Genomic DNA, 23922 nt, shown 5'->3' with positions numbered 1-23922 from the left:
GCAGGTGACAGATCTGGGTTCCAGCCCTAGCACTGCCCCTTGCTAGCTGTGCCACCTGGAGGAAGTGACTTTGCCAGGCTTCATTCAGAATTCCCAGACAGAGCATCTGATTGACTCAGCTCTTCCCTGTCCCAGTGGTCCACGCCTGAGGACACTGATTGGCTGTTCTTGGGCCAATGAATGTGGGGGCGTGGTCTATCTGACACTCTGAAACTGAGGACCTTCCTCTCTCTTGGCAGCTGGTCTGACTGGGAAACTTCTCAGGCCCAAAGTATTAGACTTGTGGGGTTATTTATTTTATATAAAAGACACTTTGTGCCGGGCACTGGTCTAAGTTCTTGGTCAGTGACATCCACTATTCTCACCCCCACTTCACTTGGGTGAGCCTGAAGCGACTTTGCCCCAGGTTGGTCACACAGCTGGTGAGGGTCGGGTTGGCACAGGGGGCCTGGCCCTGGAGCCTGCCTTAATGGAGTATCCCCTGCTCCTTAACTCTTATGCTGAAGCAGATTCAAGGGACAGGCTCCAAAGCCGTGGGGACCGGCTAAGGCTTCTGGGAGAAAGTGAGGCTGGGGTTTGCGGTGGATGCCCAGTTGGGGAGGGAGTGGCCCAGGGATCTGCTTCCCACGGACTCAGTTAATCTCCCTGGGTCCTCCCAGCTGGGCAAGGCGTATGGTGTGGAATCCCACGTGCTGAGCCCAGCGGAGACCAAGGCTCTGTACCCGCTGATGAATGTAGACGACCTCTACGGAACCCTGTATGTGCCCCACGACGGTACCATGGACCCCGCTGGCACCTGTAGCACCCTCGCCAGGGCAGCTGCTGCCCGAGGAGCACAGGTACTGACAGCCGCCCGGCTCTGGGTCCCCTGCCCCCAGCCCACTCCTCCTGCCTTAGAACCCTGAGAGCAGAAGGCAAGAGAACAGCAGCCATTCTCTGACTGCTGTGTGACTTGGGGCCAGTGAGGACCTCTCTGAGCCTTCTGGTCCACTCCTGCCAAGGGGAGGCTATGCCTTCGGTCTGTTCACAGACATCAGGTCATACCGTGGGTGCACCCATTCCTCTGCTGCACGAGCAAATTGTCTCAAAAGCCCTTCTAGTAATTTGTGTCTGCATTTATCTCAACTCCGCACATCTTTGTAGAACAATTTTAAGAAGACACATAAGCAAAAAAGAAGTCAAAATCACCCAGCAGTAACTAGTATTGACATTTTAGTATGTTTTACTCCAAATATTTTTCTATGAAAATATATATGTATGCAAAATAGAACCAAGCTGCTGTTGTTTTGTGACTTTTTTTTTTTTTTTTTTTTTTTTTTTTTTTACCGAACAGTAGACTGCAAACATCTTTCCATTAATCAAATATCTTGCTTTAAAAAAAAAAAAAACTTTTTCACATTATGAAAAGAGGGTTTCCCCAACAAGTCAAGTGAAAGAACTTGCCCAACTTTCAAGTTCTCCAAGTCAAGGCATGGGTGGGTCAAGTTTTCTGGTGCTGTGGTCATCCGGTTTCCCTGACAGTATCACAGGGGGTCTGCTGCTAGCAGAAACAGCGTCCCCAGATCCCCTCTGGGAAGAGAGGTTGGTTGAAGCGGGGTTGGGAAACTCCCCCAGGGAGTCCCGTGGAGTTTTAGAAGCAGTTCCTCTCAATCCCAGGTCATTGAGAACTGCGCAGTGACCGGCATTCGTGTGTGGACAGATGATTTTGGGGTGCGGCGGGTCGCAGGTGTGGAGACTCAACACGGTTCCATCCAGACGCCCTGTGTGGTCAACTGTGCAGGTGGGAGTAGCATTTCTCCTGACTCCTGTGTGGCCATGCTGGCTGCTCCCTAAAGCTGCTCCCACCTCTGCAGGGCTTCTTTCTGGGGTGGGGAGCCCCTGCTAGGGCAGACAGGTCTGCAGAGGCAGCCTGTGCACACCTGAGAAGCAGCTCCCACCACGTGTCAGCGGAGCTGAGCTGTCTGTGCTCTGCCCGCAGGAGTGTGGGCAAGTGCTGTGGGCCGGATGGCTGGAGTCAAGGTCCCGCTGGTGGCCATGCACCATGCCTATGTCGTCACCGAGCGCATCGAGGGGATTCAGGTAGGTGGACAGCCCCGGGTTCTATGTCAGTCTGTGGGGGGCACCGCGACCTGGTGCTGAATCCCAGCTTGAACCCAGGTGGTACGACCCTAGTGGGTTCCCTCGCTGCCCCAGGCCTCAGTCACCTCATTTGTGAAACGGGGATTGTAACGCGGCGTGTTTCCAGGTGGTGTGAAGATTAAACTAGGGAGCACAGGGGTATCCCTGATGGGGCTGACCCCCTTGTTCCTCAGGGCCTGGCCTCTCCTTGATGCCCAGAACACAGCCCAGCCTGTCCTGCGTGGTGCAGGAGGCCCAGCTTTTGGTCATGTTCTGTGCCCAGGAGTTTCAGGGAAGCCCCAAATGTTTGCACGCTCCCAGTGTGCCTGGGGTGCCTGTCTCAGAGGGTGCTGGTTCCTGGCATGAAGAACCTCTCTAAGAGCCTTCTGCCAAGGGAGGTTGGGGGCCTGGGTGCACCTGCTGGCACCTGGGTGCCTCCTGCCCTCTCTTCTCTCCTGTCCTGAACCCCTCCCTCCCATGGTGGTGGCTGGGAGCTTCCTGCCACCTTGTTAGTGACTTCCCTCTTTCCATCCATTCATCATGTGACCGTCCCTTACTCATTCCTCTCTCTGTCCAGCCCTCCGTCTCTCCATCCATCTACTCCTGTATCTATCCACGCCTTCTCCCATTTATTCCCTCATCCCTCTACCCATCTCCCTTCCCTTCGTCCATTCCTCCCTCCACTCATTCCCTCCCTCTATTCATCTTGCCATCTCTCCATCCATTCTTTCCTCCTCCATCTCTCCATCCATCTATTCATCTATTTATCCACATGTTCACCTGTCCATCCCTTCTTTCATATATCCTTCCATCCACCCACCCACTCAACCTTCTACACATCAATCCCTCCCTCCCTCCCTCCCTCCCTCTAGCCGCACATCTCTCCCTCTGCCCTTCCACCTACATATTAATCCAACCATTCACATTCCATCGAACCCTCCCTGCATCAGACATTGATGGGGTGAGCTCGGTGTTTCAGACCCGATTTTAGAAGCTGTGGCTGTAACACAGACAGAGATCTAATTCTTGCTGGGTAGAGTTGGGAGGAGGTACAGACAAGTATACATGCAATTCCAGAACATGCTGATAAGGGTTCTGATGGGGACTCAAGGGCTATAGGAATTCCCAGCCCTAGTGGACCAGGGGAGGCTCCCTGGAGGAGGCGGCTGCATCTAGGTGAGGCTCTTGAGGGTGGCGTGGTGGACAAGAAGCGTGCACAGAGCGTGCATGGCAGTCGGGACCTGCAGGCCTTTCAGACAGCCAGGGCCAGAGGCTGTGGGGCAGGGTCAATGTGAGAACAGACTGCCCTTGTTTAGGGTCAGGGCCAGTGAGAGGGAAGCCTGGGCCCCTGAGCTGGGAGCTTCGTCCCTAGGGGCTACCCATCACCACCCTTTGCCAGCCTGGCTTCCCTATGGTCACTGGGGAGGTGCCAGGCTTGGTTGCTTCGTAGACCAGGACGGTGAAGAAGGTGGGGAAATGGGGCTGGAAGCTGGGTCCCAGTGGGCTCCTGCCTCTGACTCCAGTGCACTGGCAAGCCACGCCCCACTGGACACAGGACCCCTTATTCATAGAATGAGTCTAACTCCAGCAAACGCTCACTGCGGGTGGCTGGTGCCACGTGCTGGGTTAGGGACTAAGAGTAGTCACACGGTGGGTGTCAGAGCTGAGTGCTGAGGCCTCTTCCCTGGCTCCGGGTCCCTGGGGAGAGCCTCTTTCCCTAGGTGGCCACCAGGGGTCACGCTCAGGCTGCAGTGGGCTCCTGGAGGGCGGGCAGAGCTGTGTCCTGGGACTTCAGGGAGGGTGACCACAGAGTGTCCACCAAGTCCAGGACTGTGGCTCCATCCTCCATCCCTAATTCCTCCCAAGGCCTGCCTTTGAGATGCCTTTCCAGGGAAGAAGCAAGGCAGAGTTGGCCTAGGTCCCCGCAGCTGCCTCCTCTTGTATATGTCAAGATTCAAGCAAAGCTACTTTGTTACTTACAAAGTCAGTCCAGATCCCAGCATGCCTCTGGTACCAGAGCACAGGAAAAGGGCCGCCGGCCCCGGTAGGAGAAAAGCGGAGATATGGGGTTTCGCACAAAGCCCCTCATGTCCCTCTGACACCTGGCCATGTGCAGGTGCCCGGAAGTTGGCCCTTCCAGAGGCTGCCGCTGGGCAGTTGGTGTGAATCTGAGGAAGGAGCCAGGCTGCCGGTACTGACCTGCCCACCTGCTGTGGCCTGACCCCTGGGTGGGCCACAGAACAAGGCAGGGGGCTTGTCTTGGGTGCATGCCACCTGTGCAGCCCATTTCCATCTGCTCAGGAAGCTCCCCAGGTGTGGCAGCCTTGTGCAGCCGGACACTGTCCACCCGGATCAGACACAGCCACACACATCGGGGCCTGGGGGCTCCGGCTGGCAGGTGAGGGCTCAGGTCTCACATGTGGTTCATCTTTCTTCTTGGGTGGCCAGAAGGTTGTGTGGCCCCAAGGATCTCCCTTTTCTGAGGATCTGTCCCAGGCCTGGGTCCTAGAGAGCTCTGCCCACAGCTTCCTTTGTGGCCAGGGCTCATCTCTTCCCTCTCTGAGCTGTGGTTGAAACAGGTGGCCCGGCTGCTCTTAGGCGGTCTCACATTTGCGCTCCGGCATCCTTTTGCAGCAGCAAGGAGTGGCTTCTCCATCGGGGGCAGAGTCGTGGGTAAGAGCCCGGGTGCTGGGTTTAAACGCTGACTCCTCCATCACCCAGGCTGGGAAAGGCTGTCACCACTCTGAACCTTGGTTCCCTTTTCTGCAAAATGGGTAATAACCATCCCTACTGCCTCAGGCTCTGTTGCGGGAAGGACAGTGGTGCAGCTGGGCATGGTGCCTGGCATACAGCAGGTACTGGTGAGGAGGTAGCTGTGTGATGACAGGGACAAGGACAGAGGGGTGTGGAGTCGTTACCAGCTGGAGCTTCGGAGAAAGATCTCAGAGGGCAGGAGCAACAAGGCAGGGCTTGGATGGAAGAAAGAGGCAGATGGAAGGCATGGGCTGAGGTCAGGAGGCAGGGAGTCAGTGGCACCAGGGCCAGACTGGAGACAGTCAGAGCAGGAGGCTGCTGCCTGGAGAGAAAGGCCAGGGCTCCACTGGACGCTGATGCTGAACTGGGAACTCCGCTGGGTGCTCAGAGGTAGCAGGGTCTGTGCAAGGGGCAGGAAAGTCCAGACACAGATCCTGCTGGGACAAGCGTCAGGGGCTTCCCCGGCCACCAGGTGTCCCCACTGTCCTGCTCTATGGAGCTCTGGGGCCGGCTTTGTTTTTAAAGTAGTAGTGCTGGTAGAGGTTAGGATATGACTATTATTATTATCATTGGTTGAGACAGGGTCTCACTCTGTTCCCCAGGCTGGAGTGCAGTGGCACGAGCATAGCTCACTGCAGCCTCAACCTCCTGGGCTCAAGTGATCCTCCCACCTCCGCCTCCCGAGAAGCTGGGACTACAGGCATGTGCCACCGCTCCTGGCTAATTTGTGTATTTTTTATAGAGATGAGATTTTGCTATGTTGCCCAGGCTGGTCTCAAACTGCTCAAGCGGTCCTCCTGCCTCAGCCTCCTAAAGTCCTGGGATTACAGGTGTGAGCCACTTCGCCCGGCTACTGTTATTTTTAAACAGTGCTCAGTTACTGGGAACTTCTATGTGCTGCCTCACAACGATCCCTTGATGCAGATACTTTCATTCCAATGAACAGGACTCCTGGGATCCCGGCGGAGAGGGAGGGAGCATCTGCCGGAATGCCCCTTCTGGTCTCTGCATGTCCCCTTTTCTGCTCTCAGAGGCGGGTCAGGGGTCACATCTTCTGTGCTCATCTCCAGTTCAGGGGCAGGTGACAGAGGGATTGAGAGAAGGCTGTTCCTCGCGTGCAGAGGAGCCGCAGTGGAGGTGGACGTCATGCCTGCTTGCTTTCTAAATCGTCTTGTTTTGTTTGGTTTGTTTATTGGTTAAATCAGCAGTTCCTGTCTGCAATATTATGATTTTGTAAACATTGGTTTTTTGTTTGTTTGTTTTGTTTTGTTTTGAGACAAAGTTTCACTTTGTTGCCCAGGCTGGAGTACAGTGGCACAGTCTCAGCTCACTGCAGCCTCTGCCTCCCGGGTTCAAGCAATTCTCGTGCCTCGGCCTCCCATGTAGCTGTGATTACAGGCGCCCGCCACCACACCCAGCTGATTTTTTTTTTTTTTTTTTTGTATTTTGGTAGAGACAGGGTTTCACCATATTGCCAAGGCTGGTCTCAAACTCTTGAGCTCAGGCAATCCGCCCATCTTGGCCTTCCAAAGTGCTAGGATTACAGGCGTGGGCCACCGTGCCCAGCTGATTATATAAACATTGTTAATGCCTGATCAAGTAGTGTCCAACTTTTTGTGTTTCTTGGAGTCATTAAAAGTTTTTGTCCCAGCTGCTCAGTTTCCTCTGTAACTGTTATGTGTGTGTGTGTGTGTGTAAAACATTATCCTCATGCCCAAAAACCCATACCTGTTATCAATCACTCCCCATTTCCCACACTATCCCCAGGCTTAGGCAATCCCAAATCTGATTTCTGCCTTGATGGAGTTTCCTATTCTGGACATTCAGTATAAATGGAATCACACAATGTCTGGCTTCTTTTGTGTCATGTGTTTTCACGGTTTGTCCATGTAGTACATGTATCAGTATTTCATGCTTTTTTGCAGCTGAATAATACTCCATTGTATGGATAGAATGCACTTTATTTATTCATTCACCCACTGGTGGACATTTGGTGTTTCTCATTTCTGGTTATTTTGAATAGTGCTGCTGTGAACATCCATATGCATGTTTTTGTGGGGACCTATGTTGTTATTTCTCTTGAGTTTATACAAGTTGAGCACCCCAAATCTGAAACTCCAAAATGCTCCAAAATCCAACACTTTTTGAACTCTTAACATGATGCTCAAAGGAAATGCTCACTGGAGTGTTTTGGATTTTGATTTTTCGTTTGGGCATGCTCAACAGGTAATGCAAATATCCAATCATGCAAATATCCCAAATCCCCAAAAATGAAAAATGTGAAATACTGCTGCTCCCAAGCATTTCAGATAAGGAACACTCAATCTATACATTGGAGTGGAATTACTGAATCATATGGTAACTCTATTTAACATTTCAATGAACTGTCAGACTACCTTCCAAAGAAGCTGCATCATTTTACGTTCCCACCAGTGAGGTATACGGAGGGGTTCCAGTTCCCCTTCATCCTCACCAACTGTTGTTATGTTTTGTCTTTTTTAATGCCGATTATCCTAGAAGGTGTGAGGTGGTGTCTCGCTGTGGGTTTGATTTGCATTTCCCTAATGACTAATGATGTGGAGCCTCTTTTCGTGTGCTTATTGATTTATTTGTATATCTTCTTTGGAGAAAGGTTTACTCAGACACTATGCCTATTTAAAAATAGGTTTGCTTGGTTGGGCATGGTGGCTCACGCCTGTAATCCCAGCACTTTGGGAGGCCGAGGTAGGAGGATCATGAGGTCAGGAGATCAAGACCATCCTGGCTAACACGGTGAAACCCTGTCTCTACAAAAAATACAAAAAATTAACCGGGCGTGGTGGTAGGCACCTGTAGTCCCAGATACTCGGGAGGCTGAGGCAGGAGAATGGTGTGAACCCAGGAGGCAGAGCTTGCAGTGAGCCGAGGTAGCGCCACTGCACTCCAGCCTGGGTGACAGAGTGAGACTCTGACTCAAAAAAAATCTTTTTATTGAGTTGTAAGATTTCCTTAAATATTCTGGATACAGGTCCTTTATTATGTATGTGATTTATGAACATTTTCTTCTATTCAGTGGTTGAAACTTCTATTCAGTGGTTGTCTTTTCACTTTCTTTTTTTCTCTCAGAATCCAGAAGTCATACATAACCTTTTCACTTTTATTTATGGTATGGTTTGTAGCACAAGTTTTAAATTTTAATAATGTCCAATTCATCTCTTTTTTCCCCTTTTGTCATTTGTGCTCTTCATGTCATATTTAAGAAGACATTTCCCAACACAAGACTATAAAGATTTACTTCTAATATTTTCTTCTAAGGCTTTTATAGTTTTAGCTTTTATACTTATGTCTGTAATCCATCTTGAATTAAATTTTGTGGATGGTGTGAGGTAGGGGTCCAGCTGCATTCTTTTGCATGTGGCTATCCAGTTGGCCCAGCAACATTTTTTGAGAAGTCTGCTTTCCTCCAAGGAATTGTCTTAGCACCCTTGTTGAAAATCAGTTGACTCTGAAGAAGAAGGTTTATTTCTCGACTCTCAATTCTAATTCATTGATCTGTAGGTCTATCCTTATTTAGTACCTCACTGTCTTGATTATGTAACTTGGCAGTAAGTTTGGAATCAAGAAGTGTGAATCCTCCAACTTTGTTTTTCCTTTCCAAAATTGTTTTGAGTATTCTTGGTCCTTTGCATCTCTGTATGAACTTTAGGGTCAGCTATTTAATTTCTTCAAAGAAACTAGCTGAGATTCTGACAGGTATTGTGTTGAAGCCATAGATCAATTTGGGGTGTGTTGTCACCTTAACAAAAATAAGTCTTTCATTTCATGAACATGAAATGTCTTTCTATTTATTTAGGTCTTCTTTAATTTCTTTCAAAAGTATTTTCTAGTTTTTAGAGTACAAGTTTTGCAATTCTTTTGTCAAATTTGTTCCTAAGCGTATTTATTATTTTTGATGATATTGTAAATGAAATTATTTCTTATATTCCTTTTCAGATTATTCAATGCTAGTGTATAGAAATACATTAGTTTTTTGGCTGAGCCCAGTGACTCATGCCTATAATCCCAGCACTTTGGGAAGTTGAGGTGGGCAGATGTTTGAGGTCAGGAGTTCGAGACCAGCCTGGCCAACATGGTGAAACCCTGTCTCTACTAAAAATACTAAAATTAGTCAAGTGTGGTAGCACGTGCCTGTAATCCCAGCTACTCAGTAGGCTGAGGCAGGAGAATCACTGGAACCCAGGAGGTGGAGGTTGCAGTGAGTTGAGATGGCACCACTGTACTCCAGCCCGGGTGATAGAGTGAGACTCTGTCAGAAAGAGAGAGAGAGAGAGAGAGAGAGAGAGAGAGAGAGAGAGAGAGAGAGAGAAGAGAGAACTAGTAGTTTTTTAGTGGGTTCCTTAGGATTTTATATACATAAGACCTTGTTATCTGCAAATAGGAATATTTTTACTTCTTCTTTTTCAATCTGGGTGCCTTTTATTACTTTTGCTGCCTAATTGCTGCCCTGGCTAAGACCTCCAATGTAATGTTGGGTAGAAGGGGTAAGAATGGATATCCTTCTCTTATTCCTGATCTTGGGGGGAAATCAGTCATCCTTCTCCCTTGAAGTATGACATTTGCTGTGGGTTTTTGTAGATACTCTTCAGCACTTTGAGGAAATTCCCTTCCAAGTTTGTTAAGTGTTTGTTGAGGCTTTTTTTTTTTTTTAATCATTAAAGATGTTGTATTCTGTCAAATGCTTCTTATGCATCTACTGGATTGATTATGTGGTTTTTGTCCTGTACTCTGTTGATATAGTGTATTTCATTGTTTGGTTTTCATACATTAAACCAACCTTGCATTTCCAGGATAAATTCCAGTTGGCCATGGTGTTGTTTTGTTTTGTTTTGTTTTGTTTTGTGTTTTTGAGACAGAGTGAGACTCTATCGCCCAGGCTGGAGTGCAGTGGTGTGATGTTGGCTTACTACAACCTTTGCTTCCTGGATTCAAGCAAATTCTCCTGCCTCACCCTCCTGTGTAGCTGGGAGATACAGGCATGTGCCACCACACCCAGCTGATTTTTGAATTTTTAGTAGAGATGGGGTTTCACCATGTTTCCAAGGTCTGGTCTCGAACTCCTGACCTCAAGTGACCTTCTTGCCTTGGCCTCCCAAAGTTCTGGGATTACAGGCATGAGCCACCATGTCCAGTCTGGCCATGGTGTATCATCCCTTTTGTATGTTGCTGGATTCAGTTTGCTATTGTTTTGTTGAGGGTATTTGCATGTGTGTCCATAACTGTCACTATTTTTCCCCAATTGTGTCAAGGGATCTGTCAAACACCTATTGATACTATTTTCTGAATATGCATACACATCAGATAAACCACCTAATGCCTCTAAGTCCCATTTCCCTCCCCTGGAGGACTTCCTGCTGCCTTCAGATCTTCCGCTCCCTTTCAGATTGGCCACTGTGTGGTCTATGCTGTCACTCCAGGGCCTTCTTCACTTCTCCCTGCCTAGAGCTGTAGCTTTTATTCCTTCTGGGTTTATTTTCCTCCTTTTGTCACAGTGTGTTCTCTAGCCATTTACTGCAAAGGAGTATGTGAGAAGTACATGTTTTGTGTTCATAAATGTCTGAAAAAGTGATGGCTTGACAGGATCTAGAATTCTGTGTTGAAAAAACATCCATCAGACGTTTGAAGAATTTGCTCCATGTCTTCCAGCCTCCAGCGATGCGGTCCCCTGTTGATGGCCCTCCTGGCCACCCAGTTTCCCATGGCGTGGCCTTGATGCAGGCCTCTGTCCAGACCCAGGGCTTGGTGGGCACTCTTGGGCCCTTCCATATGAATGAGTGATTTTTAATCTGAGGACTCTTCTTGGATTGTTGCTTTGACATTTTCCTCGACTCCATTTTTCTCTGTCTTTTCTTTCTGGAACCCCTGTAAAATAGATGTTGGACTTTCAAGATGGACTTTCTGATTTTCTTATTTTTTTCCACTCCTGATTTCTGTTTTTTAGTCTTTTTCTTTTAGCCTAATCGCTGGATGATGGTCCCAGCCTTATCTGGCCCTTCTGTTGAATTGTAAATTTTGACTATCATAGCTCATTTAAAGACCTCTTTCTTCATCTTAGATTCCTTTTTCATAGCACTGTCTTTCACTCTGATATGGTTTGGCTGTTTCCCTACCCAGATCTCACCTTGAATCATAATAATCCCCAAGTGCCAAGGGTGGGACCAGGTGGAGATGATTGAATCATAGGGTGGTTTCCCCTGTACTGTTCTCGGGGTAGTGAATAAGTCTCAGGAGATCTGATGGTTTTATAAAGAGAGTTCCCCTGCACATGCTCTCTCTCTTACCTGCTGCCATGTAAGACGTGACTTTGCTCCTCATTTGCCTTCCACCGTGATTGTGACGCCTCCCTAGTCATGTGGAACTGTGAGTCCATTAAACCTCTTTCCTGTATAAATTACCCAGTCTTGGGTATGTCTTTATTAGCAGTGTGAGAACACACTAATACACCATCTTCTTGTATTCCTGATGTTCTTGTTGTGGTTTGTGGTTATTTATTTATTTATGAGACAGAGTTTCACTCTTGTTGCCCAGGCTGGAGTGCAATGGTGCAACCTTGGCTCACTGCAACCCTCGCCTCCTGGGTTCAAGAGATTCTCATGTCTCAGCCTCCTGAGTAGCTGGGATTACAGCTATGTGCCACCAAACCTGGGTAATTTTTTGTATTTTTAGTAGAGATGGGGTTTCACCATGTTGGCCAGGCTGGTTTCGAACTCCTGACCTCAGGTGATCTGCCCACCTTGGCCTCCCAAAGTGCTGGGATTACAGGCGTGAGCCACTGTGCCTGGGCTGTGGTTTAATTAAATTAAATTTATTTATTTATTTATTTATTTATTTGGAGATGGAGTCTCGCTCTGTCTCCCAGACTGGAGTGCAGTGGCATGATCTCAGCTCACTGCAAGCTCCACCTCCCGGGTTCACGTCATTCTCCTGCCTCAGCTTCCCGAATAGCTGGGGCTACAGGTGCCCACCACCATGCCCGGCTAATTTTTTGTATTTTTCATAGAGACTAGGTTTCACCGTGTTAGCCAGGATGGTCTCGATCTCCTGACCTCGTGATCTGCCTGCCTCAGCCTCCCAAAGTGCTGGGATTACAAGTGTGAACCACCGTGTCTGACCCTGTGGTTTTATTTTTATGAGAGAGTGAGCAGCAGTCTGATTGGAGGCTTGGAGGGGAGGACTGGAGAGCCTCTCAGGAAGGTTGGGCGGCAAGCCCTTCTCTTTTAGGGGGACCCTGGTGTCAGCATCTCAAGCCTTCACTGGGCCTCTCAGTGTCTCACAGAAGAGTCTCTAATCTGTTATGGGGGGTAGGGGGATGGCAGTCCACTCTCCCCACGTCTGGAGCCTCTCAGGACCCACATCTCCAGGGGAAGATCCTTCCGTACATGAGCAAGCACATTACCCCCTGCAGAAGAACCTGGGGTAGCTCTGAAGATTCAAGAGGAGGCAGGAGGGGCACACTGGCTTGTCTTGCTCAGTCTCCCTCTCCTCCAGCCCCAGCTAAGGCTCACCACTCCTCCATCTACTCTGCATCCTCCAGGGCTGGTTGGAGTCTCCCATCCTCTGCAGTTGCCTCTGCCTATTCTCTCATCTTTGTGGGTTATACGTTTTGCTTCCCTCCCTCCCTCGCTCTCTTCCTCCATCCATTCCTTCTTCCTTCTTCCCCTTTTGCTGTTATTTTGTGGGATTTGGGGAAGGAGAGGCTTGAATGGCAGTGACCCGTTCACTGTGTGTAACTCGAGACCCCGTGTCCACTCTGTCCTCAGGGTCCTACAACGAGGAGGACCATCTCGGGCCGGTGACCCTGCGTGGAGGTGCCGGCCCACCATGGGGCATGGGGAACCAAGTCCCCACCCAGTTCTGGCTGATGCCAAAGCCTCTCTCTTTGCCTTCCAGAACATGCCCAACGTCCGTGATCACGATGCCTCTGTCTACCTCCGCCTCCAAGGGGATGCCTTGTCTGTGGGTGGCTATGAGGCCAACCCCATCTTTTGGGAGGAGGTAAGATGCCAGGGCCCTGGGATAATGGGAGGGAGTCAGGGCTGCATCTCCGCATTGAGAGGGCTTCTTTCAGGAGGACCACCCTCCTGAAGCTCCTCAGAGGAACACCCGAGAAGTGGCAGGTCCCCTGGCCCCACCAAGCTCAAAGCCATCTTGGTCTTACCCTGAGGGTCCTGGCAGGCAGTCAAATCCAGAACTGGGGCAGCTGGAGGGCTTTGCCTCAAAACATCAACAGTGAAGGGCTGCACAGTGTGCAGTGATGACCTCAGAAGGGCATGAGAGCACACAAGTCCCATGTGCTTCAGCAAATGGCACTGCCCTCCCAGCCAGCTGCTGCAGCAACATCTCTGGCCTGGGCTGTTCCCTGGGCAGTTTCTGGGGTTGGGGCAGCCCTGCACCCCGTTCTATGTGTGTATGCATTTAGTCCACACGTGGAATTACTGAGTGGCTACTTTGGGCTAAAAACTGCTTTAATTTCTGGAGAAAGAGGGAAACGAAGATGAAAGTCCCTGACTTTGGATGCCTGTATTTTGGTGGGGAGACATACAACAAACAAACAAACGGCTGGGCAAGATGACTCACACCTGTAGTCCCAGCACTATGGGAGGCTGAGGCAGGTGGATCACCTGAGGTCAGGAGTCTGAGGCCAGCCCGGCCAATATGGTGAAATCCCGTCTGTACTGAAAATACAAAAATTAGCCAGGAGTAGTGGCGGGCACCTGTAATCCCAGCTACTTGGGAGGCCTGAGTTCAAGAGTCGCTTGAACCCAGTTGATGGAGGTTGCAGCGAGCCGAGATCGCACCACTACGCTGCAGCCTGGGCGACAGAGCAAGACTCTGTTACAAACAAACAAATAAGGAATGAAATTCTGGAAGGCGATCATGCACTGAATAAAATTAGCAGGTTAAGGATCAGCCTAGAGAGACTGGAGCAGAAGGATATCCTCTAGATGAGTGGTCAAGGGCAGGGTTTTTTAGGGAGGGGACATCCAAGCAGAGCCCTGTACTGAGACCACAAACCAGCGTACCGGGTCTGGGTGAAGAACTGCCCCACCGAGGGGTGAAGGCCTTGAGCTCAAACAAGCTTGCTCTTCCCAAAGAGCTGCGGGAAGGTCAGGGTGGCGGGCCCAGTGGTAGAGGTAGGCAGGCCGGTACACGCAGCACTTTGGGGCCACCATGAGCCGCAGGGGGCCAGAAGAGGCTTGCGAGCAGAGAAGGGGCATGGTGGGACCTAGGGGAGTGGGCTGAGGGAGGGTGGGGAATAGGGTGACCAGCCAGAGGCCACGGCAACCATCAAGGGCCGAGTGGGTGGAGGCCTGGGCCGGGGTGGGGAGGGGGAGCAGACAGGCCTTGCTGATGGGTTGGTGCGTAGGGGAGACAAACTGCCGGGACATGTGGGTGACCACCAGCCCTCTAACGCATCTGATTCAGCAGAGGCTGGCCTGGCAGCCATCACAAGGCAGGTTTTGCATGGGGACGCATGGCCTTCTTGGGGATAAAGGAGACTCCCCCTGCCCTGCCTTGGCAGGTGTCAGACAAGTTTGCCTTCAGCCTCTTTGACCTGGACTGGGAGGTGTTCACCCAGCACATTGAAGGTGCCATCAACCGGGTCCCCGTGCTGGAGAAGACAGGAATCAAGTCCACGGTCTGTGGCCCTGGTGAGTGAGAGCCTCGGAGCTGGGGTGGGCGTCCGTGGGTCTTTTCGTCTGACACTATTGGTAGTGATGCCCCTTGAGGCCAGCCTGTGTCCCACAGGGGATCCAGGGCTGTCCCCGGGCCCTCTGGCTGCTTGATTCCAGCAGCCCTGGGTGCTAAGTGTGGCCTTTATTCCTCAATACGGGCGAGAGGCCTGGGCTTTGTGAGGACCATCATCTGCCCCAAGCACGAGGCCAGGGCCTCCTCCTGCCTCAAGTATGGCTCGTCCTGGCTTCCCCACCTGGGCTTCTTCATCCCTAGACTCGACTTTTCCCCGGAATTCTGTGTTTTCATCTGTAAAATGGGAATAGCGGGCCACATCCCAGCACCCTGTGAGGCTGAGTGAGGAGTGGAAGGGCTGAGACCTTCCCTGATGCAAGGTTTATACAGCTGTGAGTCCCAGTTCTGCCTCCAGCCCCAGCCCCCACCGCTCCCAGAGAGCACTGCCCTGGCCAGGACCCCATGCTGCTGGCCTCCCCACTGTTCTTGGCGGCTTGCACCCGGAGGCCAGCTCAGCGGGGGAAGGCTCTAGTGCCAAGATTCCCCTAACTCTGGCCCTCCTCGCTGGCCCCAGGAGAACTGAGTTGGAGGAGGCGGGAGCAAAAAGGTGGGCTCAGCTCCCAGATGCCCCACGTGGGTCATCTGCAGTGCGGCGCAGCCCTGCCCCACCCTGCTGGCCTGGGGAGCCCGGAAGGCTCTGCCCCAGGGGGCGGGTGTGGGGCTGAGGCTGCTGGCCTGGGCCCTGGCAAAGGTGCCCTCTCTGGGAGGCAGGAGGGAGATGAGGCTGGAGCTGGCCTTGGCACCCTGGTGTTTATAGCCACAGGACTTTGAGCCGGATGTCCCCAAGCTGAGTGTAGGGCAGCCCAGGAGCTACCAGTGACCCCAGAGCACCAGCGTTCCTTCATGAGGGCATTCATTCTACATTAAGTGGCACCTCGTTTGTGCCCGAGGCAGGCCCACTCAGGCCAGCGCCCTCCTTCTGGCAGGGGAGACCCAATGCAAGTCACTGACCACAGCCCGTGGGTGGGTGCTCTGACAGGAGGCATGGAGCGGCTGGGCGGCCACAGCCTGAGGACACAGAGGGCGGCCAGGAGCGGGGGCAGCTCAGCCCGGCCCTGGAGGGCGAGTCGGCGCTGGGCCTGCCGCGGATACGTGATCTGGGCAGGGGAGCACCAGGTGGGCACAGAGATTCGCCCACATCGGGGTTCCAGCAGAATCACACGGGTGTTCCCCACTGCTTCCTGGTAGGGGGAGCTCTGGCCCCGCTTCAGGGCTGGGAGAGAGGTTCAGAGAAACACAGTGTTGCCCCCAGGGAAACTTAGTGTCAGAAGCCTGGTGAGTCCCTCTGTGCCTTGAGTGAAGGGCACTGGAGTGGGTGCCCTCCAGAGTAGGTGCATCTGTGAGATGGTGACGGAGCACCGACTTGGCAGGGTGGCCTAGGGACGAGAAGCCACAGGGCGGTGCAGGGTGTGGTCAGGCCCAGCAGCTGTAGAGAGCATTTGAGTAGAGTGGGGCGGCACGAAGTGGGGGGCCCAGGGACTTCCATGGGCCGTGCAGGGAGCGGACGACGACCTTAAAGACAGGGAAGAGTCCCAACACAGAAGGGCTGTGGCCCCCCGGAGAGTCCAGCCCCCTCTGTCCTGGCATGCTCAGCATCGGCTCAGCCGCCGGCAGGGGCTACTTTGATGGATTAGGCTCCATGCGAAGTACAGCCCCAGGGAGAAGCAGATGGAGCCCCAGGGGCCCGGACAGCGTGCAGGGTGGGAGCACACGACCGTGACTCACTGCCCCCACCCCTGCAACCCCCCCAGCTTGCGTGGGTCTGGCAGCGAGAAACACAGGCCCGGAAGAATCCCAGGAGCACAGATAACCCCAGGCGTCTCTCTGTCTATCTCTCTCTTTCTCTTCCTCTGTCTCGTTTTAATTAGCCTGGGGAGCCGGTACTCCCCACGAGACCCTATTCTGGGGAAGATGTGCAGGCGAGGACATCTTGGATCTGGTCTGTCGGCTGGATGGGAGACTGGTGGGGAGTCAGCATTTCTCCTTGCCAGGCATGGCCAATGGCCTTTGGCCTCCAGAAAAGAGCAGGGAAGTCCCAGGCCCCCGTGACTTAGGGAGCGCCCCAGAGGGCAGGCAGAGCTCTCATCCCAGGATGGTGGAGCTCACCAAGGTCAGGGTGGGAGCCGCAGGCCTGGCCCCTGGCCATGCTGCCTGGAGGTCCCATGTGTCCTCGGGTTGCTCAACCCGCCTGAGTCATTTGTGAAACATCCAAGAGACCCTTGTTCCCTGCAGCTGCCCCTCTGCTAGCTCTTGTTAGCGCTCCCCGCAGTTGCCCTGTGGGGTTGTTCAGAGCTTCTTTCCTGCCCGCCCTGGGCCTGGAAATAGTTCCAGCCCTCCCAAAGTGCTCCCTGGGCCATCCCTAAACCCAGCCCAGGTTACCTCCCCCACCCCCTTTTTAAAAAGGTCTCGCTGTGTTACCCAGGCTGGAGTGCAGTGGTGCAACTGTGGCTCCCTGCAGCCTCGACATCCTGGGCTCAAGCCATCCATCCTCCCTTCTCTACCTCCCGAGTAGCTGGAATTACAGGCTCACTCCACCACATCTGGCTGATTTTTTGATTTTTTGGTAGAGATCCCGTCTCACTATGTTGCTCAGGCTGGTCCTGAACCAGGCTCCAGACATCCACCTGCCTTGGCCTCCCAAAGTACTGGGATTACGGGGTGAGCCACTGCACCCAGCCTCAGCTCACTCTTTCCGCCTCATCATCATCTTCTCTGAAGTCTTCCTTGTCTCTCACCCAGATGGCTGCTCTGGCCTCTGCCCTCTGCCCTGATAACCCAGGCCCTCCACCTAGGGCTCTGCCTAAGGGCTCTGCCTCTCCTGGCCAGGCTCTCAGCCCAGGCTCCCCGTGGCTCTCTGCCCCCTCAGCTCCTAGCGTGGGGGCCCTGATCACCCTCCAGGGAGCGGGACGGCGCTTGCTTCTGGTCTGCATGCAGAGGATGGCCCCCCAGACTTCCTGCCCTGGGGTCCCTCAGGCCAGGGCCGGCTGCTTCCTCATCTAGAATCTAACACGGGGTGGTGCTACGGCGCCAACAGCAGCAGCCGGCACGTCCGTGATGCGTGGCCCTCAGCTCCTCGTATTTTCTTCACCAGAACGTCTGTTTTTTGCCTGTGTAAGTATTTGCTCCCTCCCTCTGTCAGCTCCTTGAGGGCTGGGACATGTCCTGCTCAGCACTGCCTCCCAGGGCCAGGCCCAGGACATGAATGTCTGTAGGCTGGAGCACACAGCCCTCTGAAGGAGCTTCTGCTATCCCAGTTTTATAGACGAGGACACTAAGCCTTGCTCAGAGAGATAAAGTGACTCGTCCAACGCCACACAGCTAGGAAGGAGTGAAGCAGGGTTTGAATCCAGGACTGTGGCCACAGAGAGCCAGGGTTCCTGTCCCACCGTGTCCTGGCCTCTGTCTGAGGCTCAGCGGTGACCGCCAGAGCAGGACATTGGTCTCCTCCCCTGCAGAACTTCGGATCCTTTGTTGGCTCAACAGACATTTATCAAGCACCTGCACTTGCTGGGCTCTGACCCTGTGCTAGGCCGGGGGATGTGCAGTGAGAAAACTGGTCCCTGCCCTCTCAAGGTCCAGTGGGCAGGAGTGACCAGTCTCTGGCAGGGACACAGCAGGACGCGGGTGCAGTGGGGGAGCCGTGGCGTGGTCTCCAGGGTCAGAGAAGGGCTCCTTGTAGGCAGGACAAAGGTCACAAGACAGAGCCAGACCCCACCAGGCAGAACCCAGCCAGGTCGCCGTCTGCTGGTTCTAGCAGCACACATGGAGGGGCTCGGAGAACAAGGGCAGGAGCCAGCGGGGAGGCCCCCATGAGGAAGTGGCACTGAACAGGGCCTAGAGGAGGGAGAGGGTTTGAGGGGAGGGGCACCTGCAGACCCCTGCCTGATCACTGCTCTCCACGAAGACCCCACCCCAAGAGTGCGTGCACTGCAAGGGACTCTGGGCCTCTCTCTCCCTTTCAGAATCCTTCACGCCCGACCACAAGCCCCTGATGGGGGAGGCACCTGAGCTCCGAGGGTTCTTCCTGGGCTGCGGCTTCAACAGCGCAGGTGAGTCCGGGCAGCAGTCCTCCTGGTCCCCAAGAGGGTGGTCCTGCCATTCCCAGAGCTCTGGGGGAGGTGGGCACAGGAGCACTGTGGCCGCCGACAGTGGTGGGGACAAGAGAGGCTGGGGAGTTCAGCCGCTCCTGCTCCCCAGAGAGTGCACCTCTGCCAGGGTCCAGTCCAGCAGCAGTCCAGTCGGGAGGCGTGCAGCACCCCAGGTTTGGGGAGAGCGGGGCTTGGAGTGTCTGTGCTGTCCGTGGAGATGGGGGCATGGGATTGGACATGGGTGGGGGACCCTGGGGGGCAGACCGCAGCCCTGCACTTCTCTTCCTGCCAGGAATGATGCTGGGTGGCGGCTGTGGACAGGAGCTGGCCCACTGGATCATCCATGGGCGCCCGGAGAAGGACATGTATGGCTATGACATCAGGTAAGGTCCACTGGAACCTAAGGGCAGGGCCCGCCACTCAGGAGAGGGGGGGTGGGGTAAACAGCGAGGGCTACTTAGAAAGGGGCCTTCCCTGAAATCCAGGTGGCTTCCTGGAAGAGGCAGCAGGGAGGGAGGAAGACCACCAGCAGAAGGTGGGCAGTGCTGAGGGGGTGGCCGGGGGGCAGGTCCACGCCCCTTTACAGCTTCCAAGATCTCTTGTCCCAGGGTCCTGCCTGAGCCCCTGGACAGCTCGGGAGTCATCAGTGGGATGGCATCATCCCCTCACAGATGGGGAGACCGAGGCCTGGGGGCAGGAGGGAGCAGGGCTGAGCTGGGAAAATTGTGTTGACTGTGCGTGCCGCGGCTTGTACCCAGGCAGCCCTGGCTGTCCCGTTCAATCGTACACTGACAAAGCGGCCAGGAATGAGACCTGGTGCAAGCCACTTCCTCGTCTGTAACGCAGGGTGGTGGGGAGGGGCTGCAGAGGTTTCGGGAGCAGGGAGGACATTTGTGCTGGTGAGGCGCCCGGCATGGGGTCCGCACACGGGAACGCTAAGTCATCCCCAGCTGAGGCATGGACCGGGGTGCTGACAGCCAGAATCGGTGACGGCGGCCTATCCCGATGGCCTTCTGCCAGTCACGGCCATCTCTTGCAGAGCACAGGACAGTGGTGCAGGCGCTCCCCAGCAAGGAGAGAGGCTCTTCCTGTGTCTCATCCCTGTGGCGGTGGCCTCTCCCACCCACACAGCAGGGCCTGTGGCCCAGGCCACAGCCCATGCATTGAGGGGTGGCGAAGCAGGGCCGCGTGGAGGGAGGCCGGCCTCCAGGTCTCTCCAGTCCACTCTGCTCCTGGCTGCTGCCGGTGGACGGCCTCCCTGGGGAGGCAGTAGGTGGGGTGGGCTCCAGAGGCAGAAGGCCTGGCTCAGCTCAGTGTGCCCCTCACCTCTGCTGACCTAGTCCTTTCTGGCCTGATGAGGACATTACACCCACTGTCAGGGGGAATGTCTGACCCCACGGAGACAGACAGTTACACTGAGGTCCCCCAGTTGCCAACCCCTCCATGGCGCCTGACACAGTGAAGCCTCCTCTGGCTGACTCAGAGCCCATCTGGGCCTGTGCCTCTGTACTCTCCCAAGAGAGGAATGTTCCAGAAATGAGAAAGCTGTAAAGGACTTCAAGGAAGGGCCAGTTCAGGTCCCCCGTGCTACAAACAGCAAAATGGAGGTGACTTCCCTGAAGTCACCCGACTTTTGAACCAGAGCCAGGTAGGGACCCAGCTCCCTCCCCAGGTGGTCAGTCCTCGTGCCCTGGCCTCCCTTGGGGACTCCAGCTCTGGAACCCGACCAGCCAGGGTTCCACCCAGTGGCACTGTGTGTCCTCTCTGTGCCTCTGTGTCCTTGGCTGCAAAATGGATCTGCCCAGCCTGCCCAGCTCCTGACCCGGGGCCTCGTCCCGCACTCAGCAGGCAGGATGTTTGCTCATGGGCTGGCAGAGGCCCTGAGGCGGCCCCTGGCAAGTTGGGAACAGGCCTGTGCCTCCCTGGGTCAGCTGTCTTCCTTCCATCACTGGGACTTTGGTGGGAGTGTGCCATGGGCTACTCTGGGGCTGGGAGCCAAGGGGACAGGTGGGGAGCCCCTGAGAGCTGGAGTGCAGCAGGGGGAGGAGCACCCACCCTGTTGGTCCCAGACCCCTGCCAAGCAGCCTGGCTGGTGGCACCCAGGACACATAGGCTAATGCCTTCCTCAGCCCAGCCGTCACTGTTGTGGGGCCTCCAAACCCCTTCCGTGTGCCAGAGTGGACAGCTGCCACCAGCAGGACCAGCCGCCGGCCCCCAGGGACTGTAGCACTCATGTGATGCTCTGCTACCTCGGGCCTGTGCCGGGGGACAGACACAAGACACAGACCCTCGGGAGAGAGACACAGCAAGGAGAGGAAGGAGGTGCCTGAGAGTCGTTGAAAGACCCAGAAAAGAAAGTGAACAGAGCACGCCGGCACCAGAACGGAGCTTTCCCCTGCCCAGAGACTCCCGATTGCTCCCCTCAGGCCAGAGCCAGAACACGCCTGGGTCGTCCTTCATCTTACACATGGGAGACACGCACAGCGAGGGGGTGTCCCGGGAGGCCAGGCAGCCAGAGCCCTCCCCGGGTCCAGGGCCTGTCTGGGCTCCAGGCTATGCATGAGGGTCCCAGGGCTGGCCGGGCACCACGCAGCTTCCAGGCCGTGGCAGCTGCCCTGCGCGTGAGTTCCCTTTGAGATCAGATAAGAGGCAGTCACCCCAGCCCCACATCTGTCAGCTGCATGGCCCTTGGTCAGTCCCTCCTCTTCTCTGAGCCTCAGTTTTGCCATCTGGAAAATGGGAACAATGTACCACCCTCTTGGAGTGCACTTGAGGCTCATGCGTGTGGACGCTTGGCCCAGTACCCAACAGAGGCAGAGCCAGAATGTAGGCTGGGCTGTGTTTTCAGGGAAATTCCTTGGGGACCGGGTGAGCCAGGGAACAGTAGCTCTTTATTTAAGTGAAGAGGGTGGCCCGGGCCCGCCTGGTCCCTCTGCCCACTTACTCACAGGCAGAACTGGCAGCTGGGCCCCTGTACATCACTCACTGCACCTGCCACTCGACGTGCACCTCGCTGCTGCCCCCAGGAATCCTCCCAGACCCTCACCGGCTCCATCACTCCCTCCTTCAGCTCCTGGTCAGCGTAGCCCGGCACAGGTGTGGGCTGGCTTTGCCGAGGCCTTGCCGTGTGACCGTGAACACCTGTGAGACCCTTCCGAGCCTCAGTTTCCCTCTCACGTGATAGAGTTAACCTTGGGTCCCGTGCAGCAGGCAGCTCTGCGGACAGACAGGGATTTCCTCCCGCGGCAGCGCTCAGCTCTGGGCCTGCGCTGGCGCTGGGGGGTCATGAGCAACAGCAGCTGTTAATGATAATATCATTAATAATAATCCTCACGTCTGCACCTCTACTCTCCACCTGTCCAGATCAGAAAATCCTGCTTGCTAGAATTACGTGCAGACTAAGAATCAGCTCTGACAGGTGCCACTGAGGACAGAAACGCCTCTGATGTGGCACCTGAGGCAGGTCTTGAGTGATGAGTGAGGTTCCAGCAGGTGGAGCATGAGGGGGAGGCGGGGCCCTGGGAAAGCCGGGGGCTGAGAGGGAGGTTTGTGCGTGGGGGGCGGCTGCAGGGCCCTGATGTAGCTGGGCCCAGGTCTCACTCCAGCCAGCAGCTCCACACTGTCTGATTCGGGAGCGGCGGCTGGTCTGAGGGGACCAGGGAACAAGCCGTGGGGCACTGGCCACTCTGCCCACTCAGGGGCAGCAGAGGCCTAGGCCACAGGTGTGGCCACAGAGCTCCATAGCTCCATGAGAAATAGCGTGGGGCCCGCTGGGCTGGCGCTGGACACCACCAGGGGCTGCAGTGGCTGCACACGGTCCCCAGCCTCGAAGGAACAAACCTAAAACTATGGCAGCCGCATCCTCTCTGGTCCCAGGGGCTGGATTCTGCAGCTGCTCCCCAGACACAGCTGAGATTCGCCCCAGAGACTCTGCACCTCTTGGGTCCCTGGTCCGACCCACAGACGAGGCCCAGCTTTGGAATCACAGACTTGGGGGGTCCTGATGGGACAGGCGGCCACCCTTGCCCCCACTCCCCTGCTGGTGGGTGGAAAGGGGGGTCTCTTGCCGATGAGGGGGACACTGGTGTTCTGATGCATTACCAGGCTAAACTTTAAAGACCCTTTATATGGACCCTCCCCAGAGCATTCTGGGATTTTAAGCCCACCCCTCCCAGGGGCTGCCCCCTCTGCAGTCATGGGGGAGGGTGCCACGGCTCCCCAGCGCTGGAACCCAGGCAGCAGACAGCAATGCGTGGAGAGCAAGGCCGGAGCCCTATGCCCCCGTGGGGGATGAGAGCCTCGGCTGGACCCTCTGTCCGCAGTGCCCACTCACTGAGGGCCACCGGGGTGGGGTGACTCTGGGGGAGAAAGCCAGGCTCACCCAGGTGTGAGGCGAATGGAGAGTCGGGGGCCCGCTCAATGCTGAGCCACAAAGGGGACTCTGGTCGGGGGGTCCAGGGTCCAGGCTTGCCCTGGGTCCTAGGGCAGCCCTTCCCTGACGGGCCGTCCCCAAAGCAGTGACCCGTGCCCCTGTCTGCGGCAGGCGCTTCCATCACTCGCTCACCGACCACCCCCGCTGGATCCGAGAGCGAAGCCATGAGTCCTACGCCAAGAACTACTCCGTGGTCTTCCCCCACGATGAGCCGCTGGCCGGGCGCAACGTGAGGAGAGACCCGCTGCACGAGGTGACGCTCTACAGCGCCTGCTGGGGGCCGGCAGCTAGGGTCTGGGACGTCCTCAGGGCGGCAGGATGGCAGAAAATACAAGGCATACCCCAACCGCAGGTCAGGCGCGGTGACAAGGTGTCTGTCATTCCCCAGGTAGTAACTCGGCACCCCCATGTGTTGGGCGCAGCACTCAGGGCCGGGGACGTTAGGGAATAAAGTGGAAACGGCTCCCTCCCACCCAGGGGGCTTCCGTTCTAGTGGAGAAGCAGGAACATGCACCCAGGAACCGCCCCCCGCCAACTGCTGGCAGCAACGCCAACAGGGCAGGGGTCCTGGGGGGTGGGGTCTTGTGGGTGTATGCAGCCATATGTGGGGGGAGCAGCCAGCACACGGCATACGTGGGAGAGGGGCTCCTGCTTGTAGAGTCTGCTGCAGAGGCTCTTCTACCCTGGTGAGCTCCAACCCACCCATTCAGTGAAACCCACTGTCAGGTGCCCCTTTCTCAGGTC

The 23922-nt window shown here is 55.0% G+C and overlaps 1 protein-coding gene across 2 annotated transcripts in view; it reads left to right on the top strand.

Annotated features, from left to right (window-relative positions):
• The window catches only part of SARDH (sarcosine dehydrogenase), a 78244-nt gene that overhangs the window by 6043 nt on the left and 48279 nt on the right, over positions 1-23922 (top strand). For both annotated transcript variants that reach the window (XR_005236614.2, XM_008005754.3), the window contains exons 5-12: positions 660-839; positions 1657-1780; positions 1979-2079; positions 12799-12903; positions 14432-14561; positions 18621-18707; positions 19039-19129; positions 23290-23431. Coding sequence is in view for 1 of the 2 variants with exons in the window: in XM_008005754.3 (XP_008003945.3) it covers positions 660-839; positions 1657-1780; positions 1979-2079; positions 12799-12903; positions 14432-14561; positions 18621-18707; positions 19039-19129; positions 23290-23431 (960 nt within the window). In the remaining variant the exon portion in view is untranslated. The remainder of the gene's footprint in view (positions 1-659; positions 840-1656; positions 1781-1978; positions 2080-12798; positions 12904-14431; positions 14562-18620; positions 18708-19038; positions 19130-23289; positions 23432-23922) is intronic.

Source organism: Chlorocebus sabaeus, chromosome 12 (assembly GCF_047675955.1).
Source record: "Chlorocebus sabaeus isolate Y175 chromosome 12, mChlSab1.0.hap1, whole genome shotgun sequence".
In the NCBI taxonomy this organism is placed as follows: Eukaryota; Metazoa; Chordata; class Mammalia; order Primates; family Cercopithecidae; genus Chlorocebus; species Chlorocebus sabaeus.
This window is presented reverse-complemented; position numbering and strand designations above follow the sequence as displayed.